Raw genomic sequence first — 12168 nt, forward strand, 5'->3', positions numbered from 1 at the left:
CCTGACCGAGTTGCGTCTGTAACCCTGCGTTCGATCGTCCGAGGTCGTTTCATCGCGTCATACCTGACACGCGGAACTGAGCACGCCTTTGTCACTTTTTGATCGTACGTAATCCTGCTAACGTTACGATAAAATGTTTTCAAATGACAGCAGCACGGTGAGGTGATCCGGATAAAGACACACCCCTGGAGCCGCATTAGAGATTCCTAGCTTGTCCCGGCGAACGCGGGCTCCATCTGACAAAACGTCAAGTACTCAGCTAAATAGCTGCAAGTAGCTGAACATACACTAAAGCGGTCGGCCACACGGGGGCGCCGAGCGCGCCACGCACACGTCACAAGCCGTCGACGTCGCCGCTTAGTCGTTTTCACGATTTTGTGAATTCACTCAAAATTGTAGACTCCGTAAAACCCGATTACGAGCAAAACGTTAAACACGCTTATCTCAGACCGCAGGGTTAAAGTCACGCAAACGACACGGGGGCCAGTCCTTTAGGAGCTCATGCTAATAACCTCCTGCTTATTCCTGCTCCTCATTCGCCGTGTGAGAAAGCACGGCTGCTTCGACGTTCTCAAATAAACGAGGCGTTTAACCAAATCTGAGGTTTTACGTAAATGTTTATATTCCTATGAAAGTTTGTTCAGCCTCGAATGCATTTCATTTAAGAGCTACAGCTGTACACGGCGCTCACCTGACACTGTGCCTTATCTTGCCTTTTTTTTTTTTTTTGTACCAATTTTACCAAAGCAGAAGCGTTTTACAAAATAAATCCATCCGAACCCCAGTGCTTCGTCATCTTTATTTTTATTCCTCTTTTTGTCTTTTAATAAAAAAAAAAAGAAGAGAAGAAATGCTAAAACAATCATATTAAAGTAATATATCATACAGGTTCAGTTTCTTTATAATGACAAATTACAGACATACACACGAATAAAACCGATCTATTTCAGGTTAAAAAAAAACCGAATCGGATCTGAAATGAAAGCAGCGGAATGTTTTTACATGTCCGTGATGTGTAATGGAGCTCCTGGCCACCAGATGGCGCTCTAACTTCAGCCTTGAATCCTCCTCACTTGTATTTGCTGCTAGCAGCTGATAGCAAGACAACCGAGGCAACATCTTTAAACAGGAAGGAGTTTGGGGAAGTGATAAGTGCATTAATAAAGGCATACGAGTCCCTGCATGCTCAGATGTTGATTGGCCTAGGTCTGTTCGGTGTCTGATGTTTGATTATATCAGATACATCACACACACACACCTCGTGCTGAACTGGAAGCTCCGTGGTATATTCAGTGCAAAAACACATACAAAACCAAGCCGGAAGTAAAAATATCAGACTCGTCTTAAAACCGTGGATTAGACTCATTACAATTTTATAAATTAGATTTTTTTTTGTTAAAATTATTTCTTACACACACACACACACACACATTATACACCTTTTGATTCCGATAAATAATTCAAATGCATTAAAAAAAAAAAAAGATGTAAAATAGCTATAAAAGAGATCAACGTGCGTAGTGGAAACTCGTGAACACGGAACATTCCGGCTCTTATTCATCAAAGCGTGTATTATTATTATTATTATTATTATTATTCAGGTCAGTGTGATCTGTTCAGGATGGATATCTGTTATTCCTGTACAGCTGAGATATTCCAGAAAGCTCTAACGCAGCTTCGCTGAAATCTCTTATCTTTCTTCGGATCTTCACACCGATGAATCCTATCCCATTACCGGATCCCTGACCCCTGACCCCTGACACGTGATCAAATTACGCCGTGTTTCGTGTCCAATCGAAGTACCCGACAGGACTCATTACTTTCTCTTCTCATACGAAATCATTGTATGAACCGCGTTCACCACGGAAACGTCTCCGTAACACTGGGGTGTTTCTCGTAAGGAAGGGGTCCGTTAACGCGGACTCGTTAACCGTAGGACCGAGTAGCGACTCGCGCTCGGGTCTGTACTCCCGTTCTACACAGCTCTGATGAATAAGGGCCAGTGTCTTCATTCTGCCGTTATTCTTTACACTGATACTATTAATATCGCCATCGATCGCGTGACCCGTTGTCACCACGTGCGATGACGCACAGTCGTTCGGCTTTGATCTAAATGAATATAATATGACGCGTGCGTTTCATCGAGGCAGTGATATGACGTGGAATAGTTTTGCTTCCCGCCGTTAGTTTGGAGATAATTGTGAATTTGTAAACCCCAAACAGCATTTGTTTCATTTGTCTTAAGTAGCAATAAATCCCAAACGTCTATAACACAAACGTGAACACAGTCACTTGAAGGGCAAAATTTGACCTAGGATTATTATATATAGATATATATAGATATATATGATGTTTTTTACAGAGTCCTGTTTGTGTTCGTCTCTGGCTCCTACAGCGAGTCACGGAGAAGGTCAGCAGGTCCGATGAGCAGGTGAAGGTGAAAACGTCCTCCGTAGGTCCCAGAACCCGAGCGGCGCTCGAGTGGCGCTTCTTACTGCCTCGGACCTGAGAAGGATTTTGAAGCTGGAATCAATCTGAGGATCTTGAAGTACACTGTGACCATATCTCCTGAACCCTGAGACCTGCGGTCAAATTCTGTTTCTCTCCCAATAGAAAAATAAGCCTTTTGCGTTTTGTCCGGCTTAGCCCCGCCCGCTGAAATTTCAGCTTATTTGCGTAACGTGCGTATTTACTCAGGAGGATCTCAACCTCGACGGTGATCCGAAATGCATCAAACGTGCTCGGCGCGGGTTGAGATGTTCTCCCTGACCTGGTCGAAGGTTGATATGCTCCGTCGCTGTGGCTTTCTAAACTACGGGGTCACAAAAAGCCAATCAGAAGATCAGCAGGCATTTTACAGGCTTATCACCGGTGACCAAGCTGTGCTACAGGCTAATAACACTGCTGTGTACGCACACTACCGTCTTACGCCTACTTGCGAAGTAATGCTTGGACCCCGATGATCGCTGCTTGAATTTTTGCCTGATATGTTTTGGGTCTAGCGTTTTATTTTCCTAACTATTACCTCACAGTTCATTTCTTCGCCAATAAATAACATTAATTACAATATTTATATCATAATATTGTGGGTTTCGCATCCTCAGGACGCCGGCTCCGGGTGTCGGTACGTGTCGGTGTGCGTACCTGACGCGTGCGATCTCCGTGTCGATCAGGCGCCCGTGTTGGGTCGCTGCACGCCAAACGCCGTGACGAAGACGTTCACGACGACGATGATGAACACGAGGGCCGTGGAGACGTTCTCCAGGACGTTCAGCTGGTAGTGTTTACTTTCGTCGTTCAGGTTCCACTTCACTGATGAACAACGACCAAAGACACGGCGGAGAATTAACAAACCATAACGGTAACAGGTTTAAAGACGCTGTTTCTTACCCAGATGAACAGGAGGACCTTCTCGGTTCAGTGTCAGAAAGCACAGGGAAATAAAGTGTGGGAAAACATCTACTGTGTGTGTGTGTGTGTGTGTGTGTGTCTCACACCGATGAAGATGAGCAAAACTCCGACGATGATCTGCAGGATGAGTGAGATGCTGATGAGTGTGATGATTGGTGCGTAGAAGGTGAAGCTCGGCCCCTGCTCCAGCACCGCCTTCAGCTGAGACGCGTTCGCCATCAGCAGCGCTACGTCCAGCATGCTCTCTGCCGCGCTCTTCTTATTAGCATAGTGGTTCATATTGAGAGGGGGCGACATCCTCCTCCTGCGTCCCTGCTGCGGAGCCTAAACACACACACACACACACACACACACACACACTGTTATTACAGCACCCTGAGCCAGGCTGATGAACAGTAATTACACTGGGATAAATAGAGCATCACTGAGGAAATGATGTAAAAGAAACACACTGGTGTTTTAGAAAGTAAGAGGCCTACCCTTACGTGACATTTAACATCCGGACGACCGAAAACCCTTTTTAATGTTCAACCGTTTCTTTAACTTAAACTCTACTGGGTTTCGAGATCAGTGTGAAATTCCAGCCGCGCGACGCCGTGCGTTTCTCCCACACAGGAAGTGAAAGCGAGCTCACGGTCCGCTGCGTCACCACACGGGTGGAAGCAGGAGGTCACGGATATCCAGAGTGCGTTTCCTTCCTCATATTTCACACTCGCTGTGGACGAGATACAGATTATTGCGGCTGATCCTGCGCTCTCACCCCAACTTCCTAACACACAGCTGCGACGCTATAAAGACGCTTCCTTCAAAAGTAGTGCTTATACATCTGAGCGCACGATGTTTGCACCCCCCCCCGCCCCCAGTTTTGGGTGACAAAAAGTTAAAAAATGTCGCTCTATTCTATACGATTGAATTCGGAACCTCCATGCATCCGAGGTCACCCGAGGAACCTAAAAATAATGTATTTTATCCACGTGACGTGGCGAGATGTTTAAACCTTGATGAGCTTAGACATGCTGACAGAGAATCGGGTAATTTACGTTAAAAACACCAACATGGCCGCCCACTTTAACAGGAAAAGCTTGTGAATAACTTAAGTACGGGTTGCTGTTTGTTTTTTTTTTGATCTGGCGACTGTTGTGTCTCATTATTGCAGCATGATGTGGCTTCTGTAGGTTGTTTTCCTGTCAGAAATGGCGTGAAGGACGCGTGGACAGTCAGTGTGGTCAGAGAGAACGAGATCATGCCGCTCATGGACGGAGAAGTGTACATCAGAACCTCTCCGGGTGAAAGCGTGAATAAAAACCAATCAGATGTCATTTCCTTTGGCATAATTCGAACTTTCGCTGAGCTTTCATCCGGTGCACTGAATTAAGATGTGCGTGAGGTTAAAGATATGAAATTGCTTTAAAATAAGAAAGACACGGCTTTATTATGACGAGAACAAACACTGCCCCGAAATGCCGGTGAGAAACACTGTGACGATAACACGTGGGCTGAACATACACAGTGAAGTATACACGGCGTGAGCCAAACTTGTATCGCTATGGTCATGTGACCCATTGGGTTTTCTGGGAAAACAGGAAATGGTTCCAGCCTTGCCCTTGACAAGGGAAACCACAAGAGGACGGCAACACAATGCCGCGCTGCATCGGCGGAATGAAAGGCGGACGATGAAACGTGTTCTGACGTCGTCGTTTTAAACAACTCGGTCTAAGAACATCTGGACAGCCGTGTCACGTTTGTAGACACAGACGGCCTCGGCTGTGTTTACGAAGCTTCAGCAGACCAAAACTTGTTTCCCGCCGCGTGCCAGCGCTTTCGGGTGGAGCCGAGCGTCTTCTCAACAGACGAGCCCTTGTGTGGGACGACAGGAAAAGACCGACAGACTCAACACTCCTACACTGGATCTGTCCATCTCGCTCTCTCTCCCTCTCACCCCCCTCCCCCCCACTTCCTCTTCTTCTAAGATCTCTAGAACGTTCTATGAGTCAAATATTTATGCTTCGCAGCTCCACAGAGCGCTTTGCGTGATTGTTCCCTTTCTTCTGAACAAAACAAAATCAGGAAATGCACGTGCAGGGAAAACTGACGAGACTTCAACGCACGTTGCGCCACACGTCGTGGTTTTCGATATATCGTCTATATATCGTCTATGAATCGTTTATGAATCAATATCAGGCTGTGATGCCACAGCCATCCGTGGCCACGGGTCATACTCTCTTGCCCCTGTCAATCACGGTGACTCCGCCCAATCGCCTGCGAGCTCGGGCATGCAGAAGAGGGCAGATCGTGTTTTCCTCCAGGAGCAGCAGCTTGAAAAGGTGCCGGCTTCACGTGTCTCCGAGGACGCACCGGGTAGCCTTCGCCCTCCCTGATTCGTACCTATGGTAAGATTGGGAAGACCTGACCGGAGGGTGGGAATTGGCCAAGACTAAAATTAGGGAGAAAGTCTTGGGGGGTAAAAAGGATTATAGGAAATTGTAGTTTGGAAAAGCGCTGAAGATGTGTTTCACTCAGCGAGGCGTTCATAATCGTGTTATTTTATTAGATTTTATTACCCAGTGCCCACATGGAGAGCATTTCTGATCAGACACCAAAAAAATACCCGTCCTAATTATAATTACAGCATGAAGACCATCTCCCATGAGGATTCCCACCACCTCTCGCACAGACGTCGGTTAGAAACCAGCGTGACTCTCCATTTCACCTGTTCAGACCCGCCGCAAGGTTAATAAGTGTCAGGACGCGGGACCCTTCGCGTGACCTCGGACTAGAGGTGCTTCGGATAATAAGCAGAAACACGCGGCTGAGAACGAGAAGCGAAAGTCACTCTTTCCACGCTTACACCACTGCAGCGCATACTGAAACTAAACCTCATGCTGACGGTGAGGAGGGAAAGCTGAGGGATTTCTGTTATTTTAACATGAACGTCGGGTCGTTCCGAGTCAGCTGACAGGAATTTTCCTACTTTTCTGTAGCTTGGAGTTTCACCGGTTGACGTTAACAAACAGTCTGTCAATCATTTCCAGACGTCCCGAGTGGAGTCGGTAGGAAAGAGGGAATGAGAGTATTTAATCTGGCTTTAATCCTAGCAGTTTCAGACTAAAATTGACATTTACATTCATGCTCGGATCCAGAGTGATTTATATTGGACTCATTTATCTACACAACTGAGCGGATGAGAGTTAAGGGCGTAACAGTGGCAGCTTGACCACGGTGAGATTTAAACTCACGTTTTTTCTGAGCCGCGGTGTTCTTCAGAAAGCAGAAGTGGATAAAACTGCAAAGTAGGCAACGAAATTCTTTCAAAGCTGTAAACACACTGTACAGCTTCTGAAGGACTGACACTGCTGACCAAGGGCTTTTACCCCACACCCTCATCTCCCCTGAAAACTCACTGTGTATTACGCCTTAACTAACACCAACTCTACATCTTTGGAAGGCTGGGGATGGGGTTTCTCAAATCCGCTATCTCAGAATCTACCGCGATTTGCCTGCAGAAGCAACGGATCTGTAGACGATGCAGTTAACATTCGTATTAAAAGTGTGCCTAGACTCTCCTCGTAGATTTCTGCTCAGCCTTTAACATCATCGTCCCGGAGCTCCGAGAGAAACTCGTCACTGTGCACGTACCTGGTTCCATCTCTATGGAGATCCCAAACTTCCTTTCTAACAGGAAGCAGTTCGGTCACAGGAGCACAGGCGCACCACAAGGTTGTGTCCTCTCAACCCTCTTATCTCCGCTCTACACAAATGACTGCGCTGCTAGTGATGCATGTGTGAAGTTGATCGGATTCGCAGATGACGTTACTGTGATCGGTCGCATCGCCGACGGTGACGAGTCAGAGTACCACCGGGAGGTTCAACAGCCGGCCTCCTGGTGTAGCCGGAACAACCTCGAGCTCGATGCTCTTAAAACCCACAGACATGCACTCACTTCGCAAGTTCCCGCTAACCACCATCACACGGGATCTCAAACGGGAGCTAGCGTACATCAACCATCAACCGGGAACGCTGCAGTGTTGGCAAAGTTCCATCTACCCCATGGCGCGATTCTATACTACCACTACGGAAAACACCCTCACGTCTGCCGTCGCCGTCTGGTCTGGCGCAGCCTCCTCTAGCGAGACGAGACAATCCGTCATCACCTGAAGACCTCTACATCGCCAGGACGAAGACGACAGCAGTGTTAATGACCTCTTCCATAAATCTATTCCGCTCCCTGATAACCAAAACCGCGCAGCGTCGAAACTCTCCCCTGGAAGTTTCTGTGATCACAAGCTGACCCGCCAGTAACAATCAATCTACATATAATCATTGCTATATATATAGCCTAGCTTTTATTATTTATTATACATCACAATTACACCACTGTGTGGTTTACTGCACCCTAAACTGCATCCGGCTGCTATTTCTGCCTCCGCTGCGATATCAATCACGACCCAGTCGATTAATTCCTGCTTAAGGTGCAATACTCTGAGGGTAATCGTGTCGTGTGTCGCGTCGCGTCGCGTCGTCTGCGACGGGTGGGTCGTAAATCGCGTCGAACACCGAGTCAGGTTCCTAACACATGTAAAGCTATATGGTGAATCTATAAAACGATCCTGGTTCTGATCTGTAAGTGTAAGTAAGTACTCTGAAGTTCATCCCGATCTCAAGTCTTCATCTGCGAAGACAAAGCTGAGAGCTCGGAGGAAAACGTGTTCGTTTATTAAGTGCATTCATTCTTAGTTCTGGTTTGAGTAAACTTCCACGACAACATGCCAGAACAGATTTCAGATATAAGTGAATATAGCAGTCAGAATCACACCATGTGAAGGAATTTATTTATTATTATTATTATATTATTATTATTATTATTTATATTTTATTATTATTTTATAATTTATTAATAATTAATTTTAATTAATTTTATCTCATTTTAATTTAACCTAATTAATTTCATCATTTATTTATTATATATTTTATTATTATTATATTATATTTACTATTATTATTATTATTATTTATTTTATTAAGTGTATTCATTCTTAGTTCTGGTCTAGTTCAGATTTCAGATAAGAAGTGTATACATCAGTCAGAATGACACCATGTGAAGGAATTTCCCCGAGCACAACAGCTTATAAATACAGTTTTGCTGTTGATTGTTATTCTTCTTCTTCTTCTTATTATTATTATTATTATTATTATTATTCATTAGTCAGACTTGTAGCTTATTAAACCTCTATTATTAACAGCTCATTATTGTTCCACAATAAGAGCGCTATCTGGTTACTGTAACTATAGCAACACACACAGACACACACACACACACACACACACACACTCTCTCTCTCTCTCTCTCTCTCTCTCTATTCACAATGGCTCTGTGTGTCACACAATACACGTGAACCCAAACAAGGAGAGAAGTTTGTTCTTTAAGGTGAAACTCTGTAGATAATCGTGTTACCGTCCCGCGTTTGTTCAGACCAACTGACCGGAAGTAAACAGGTTTTAGCCACTGAATTACCGCGTGCTGTTTTTAACATTACATGACCAACATTACTGGGTGTGTTAGGAGTGTCTCACAGCGGAGGAGACGGTCACCGGAATAACATGGCTACAGTGTGAGCTGAAACAGTGACTCACCTCTCCGTCTTCTCTGAGTCTGTCCGCATCTCCGTTCATCTCCATCGTCTCGGACGCCATGACCACCGTGTGTGTGTGTGTGTGTGTGTGTGTGTGTGTGGGTGAACCAGCCTCAGAAAGAGAGAGAGAGAGAATGTGTGTGTGTGTGGGTGTGGGGGTTGGTGAACCAGCCTCAGAAAGAGAGAGAGAGAGCGAGAGAGTGTGTGTGTGTGTGTGTGTGTGTGTGTGTGTGTGTAAGTGAACCAGCCTCAGAAAGAGAAAGAGAGAGAGAGAGTGTGTGTAAGTGGTGTGTGTGTGTAATAGTAAATGAATGTTGAGCTGAAGTGGAGCAGTTAAAGGCGGGGGGTTGGGTTTAAGTGTTTTCACTATCAGACCCACACAGACTCCTCTCCTCTCTCCTCCTGCACAGCATGCACACAGAGCTCCAAACAAACAACAACACACCACTTCTCATTTTGCCACTACTTCACCCAGGGGTTCCCAAACTTTTCCAGGGCAAGGCCCCCTAAATGGCATTAACATTTGACCGAGGCCGCCCTTTTGCAAGATGTCTTTAAAACACATTAAAAATACAGACTTCTGAATATATCCCCTCTTTTTTTATTATTAATAATTACATCTTACATCTTTACATTACATTACATTAGGAATTGATTGTGTGTGTGTGTGTGTGTGTGTGTGTGTGTGTCTGAGAGTGAGAATTTTTTTTTCACACCAAATTGTTGCTGCCCCCGGGAGCCCCCTGGCGGCCCCCACTTTGAAAACCATCGACTTCACCCACTCTGAGACCGGAAGTGTGCGGCTCAGGGCGAGGAGTGAAACAGAGGTCAGGGATTTCGATAAGCAACAGTAAATCATTTTCTCTTTCACTTTCCGCCACATTGTGGGTTCATTTCCTACCTCTTTTAACCAGCCGTTAATTGGGTGTAAAATGTACAAGGCTACATGTGATTGGACAGGTGATCCACAGCACTCACCTGTTACCCTGCGGACTGTAATAAACACCTCAACTATCCGCGAGTCTTCATTTATAGTCTTAGTCTTAGTTAGCAGCCGTACATGACTTTCTTTCCGTAACCTTTCGTACATTTTTACCTGGAAACCTTTTCTTTGTTGTACACATTTACTGTACAGGATTGGACCTTATTTACCACTACTCCAAAAGGTTCATAAATGTACACCTCATGCACATTAATTCCCGGGTAAAAGACAGTAAAAGACAGTATATTGATATTACAGCGACAAGGAACAGTACAACAGTTTGGTACCTTCTTCATATCCGAGAGAACAATAAATAATAATAAGACCAAAGATGACTAATGAGTTTCAGAAGGACTTTGGCTTCTACTGCCCCCTTCCGGTGGTAAAGAATAAGGACTGTGTAAAATGAAATAAGAGCAAATTTGCACCTTCATCTACTTCAGCTGTAAAACAAACAAACAAACAAACAAACAACAACAACACTGTTTTCCTGTATTGTGTCCTTGTATTGTACATAAAACAATATTTACTTATTTATTCACGAGTGTATACATATAGGCTACCACTGCTTTTCTATAAGCGATATTACCTTCTTGCATTGTACATGAAAACTGCGATATTTATTTATTTGTTTATTTGTTATATTTACTATCCCTGCACTTTTGTTTATTTATTTGTTTATTTGTTATATTTACTCTCCCTGCACTTTAGACAACTGTGCAGTTATCTATCTGAAACAGTGTACTTATTAAAAGTCGCAATGTGCACTGATTTATGTAGCTACAATGATTAATTTGTTATTTCATAATGCTAAATGAGAAAGATCCTGGACCCCCCCTCCCCCATTTTTTGTTAAAGGCGTTTAGGACTTCATGCCTCAATAACTGTAATCTCCATCAGGGGGAGAATTTGAGCAGGTTTAGCTCCACTACATTTTGTTGAGATGAACATCCAGTGGAGGAGAACAGCGCCACGGTGATCTGATGGAGATATTAATCCTACACAGCCTGACACGGTGATAATAATTAAAACCAGCAGAAATCGGACGCGAGGGCCGCAGCATCAGACGGCATATGTGTAGAGGCCTAAACAACACGCTGCCTCACACTTACAGAGTAAAGAGCTGCGAGCTCTTACAGCAGAAACAGTCACTCAGGCTCTAAACACATGCAATTAAACTAATTACCAGCTGCAACATTACCAGAGCCTCTGGCACTGAGCGCTGTAGTAAACCCACGCTGTGTGTGAGACACTTTATCCTATCATCATATCAACATCACGGCCGAGCCTGACAGTGTAAGGTGCTGCGAGACGTACAGCTACCGCTGCCAGTGCTCACTGTGTAGTTTACATGACATTCCTTTCAGCCACAGCTAGACTCTTTAGGACATGAACGTTGTTTTATATAGAGCTGCTCACTGCTTTCAGAGTTGTTAGTTATATACGCTCGGATTATTTTTTGAATCACATGGACGGGATTAAGGTTGTGATAGTTATTCTTTAATTATTATTTATTTAGTTGAATATGACTGGTCACTTGGAAGGAAAGAGGTTTATCTAAAACTCAATAAGTAAAAGAACAAGTATAAATGATGTTAACTTTAATCTCGCTGGGATTTTAATAAAACCAGGAGGTGTGGGTAAGACATCTGGGTGAGTGGAAAATTTAGGAATAAAAATGACAAATTGACAGTACTAATGGTATGATGGTATTTACTCTATTATTATTATTATTATTATTATTATTATTATTATTATTATTACCCCAACGCCACCTTTATTATTAGATGGCCTTACGCTCTCTTGCACACCTGAACTGCATTTAAGTGATTTTTTTTGTGCTTATTTTATAGTAGGCCTGTCAGTATGTTGTGCAAAAAAATGTTATTTTTTACTACTGTAATGCTGCAATTTCCCTCAGGAACTATCAGTCAATCAATCAATCAATCAATCTATCTATCTATCTATCTATCTATCTATCTATCTATCTAAATTATATCGGGAATCACTGGCTGCAGAGAGTTTAAGACACGGCCTGCCTTAAATCACTTTTAATGGCACATGATGTACATGAGAGCGAGAGCGAGATATATATATATATATATATATATATATATATATATATATATATATATATATATATAT

At 43.9% G+C, this 12168-nt stretch overlaps 2 protein-coding genes across 4 annotated transcripts in view; one reads left to right on the plus strand and one right to left on the minus strand.

Annotated features, from left to right (window-relative positions):
* The window catches only part of card19 (caspase recruitment domain family, member 19), a 5230-nt gene extending 4446 nt beyond the window's left edge, over positions 1 to 784 (plus strand). For both annotated transcript variants that reach the window (XM_053652929.1, XM_053652930.1), the window contains one exon: positions 1 to 784. This exon is cut by the window's left edge and continues 579 nt beyond it. The gene's annotated coding sequence lies outside the window, so the exon portion shown is untranslated.
* Positions 785 to 787: 3 nt separating this feature from the next.
* Positions 788 to 9663, minus strand: ninj1 (ninjurin 1). 2 transcript variants are annotated; one of them, XM_053652931.1, is made up of 4 exons: positions 9043 to 9663; positions 3498 to 3735; positions 3145 to 3312; positions 788 to 2505 (listed from the first exon to the last, which is right to left on the minus strand). In XM_053652931.1, exons 1-3 carry the CDS (start codon positions 9100 to 9102, stop codon positions 3170 to 3172), a joined length of 441 nt encoding a protein of 146 aa, XP_053508906.1. In that variant the 5' UTR covers positions 9103 to 9663; the 3' UTR covers positions 788 to 2505; positions 3145 to 3169. The 2 variants fall into 2 exon arrangements, with proteins under 2 accessions (XP_053508906.1, XP_053508908.1); XM_053652933.1 differs by lacking the exon at positions 9043 to 9663 and adding an exon at positions 3891 to 4755.
* Between the last annotated feature and the right edge of the window lie 2505 nt (positions 9664 to 12168).

The sequence above is a fragment of the Ictalurus furcatus genome, chromosome 21, assembly GCF_023375685.1.
Source record: "Ictalurus furcatus strain D&B chromosome 21, Billie_1.0, whole genome shotgun sequence".
NCBI classification, from domain to species: Eukaryota; Metazoa; Chordata; class Actinopteri; order Siluriformes; family Ictaluridae; genus Ictalurus; species Ictalurus furcatus.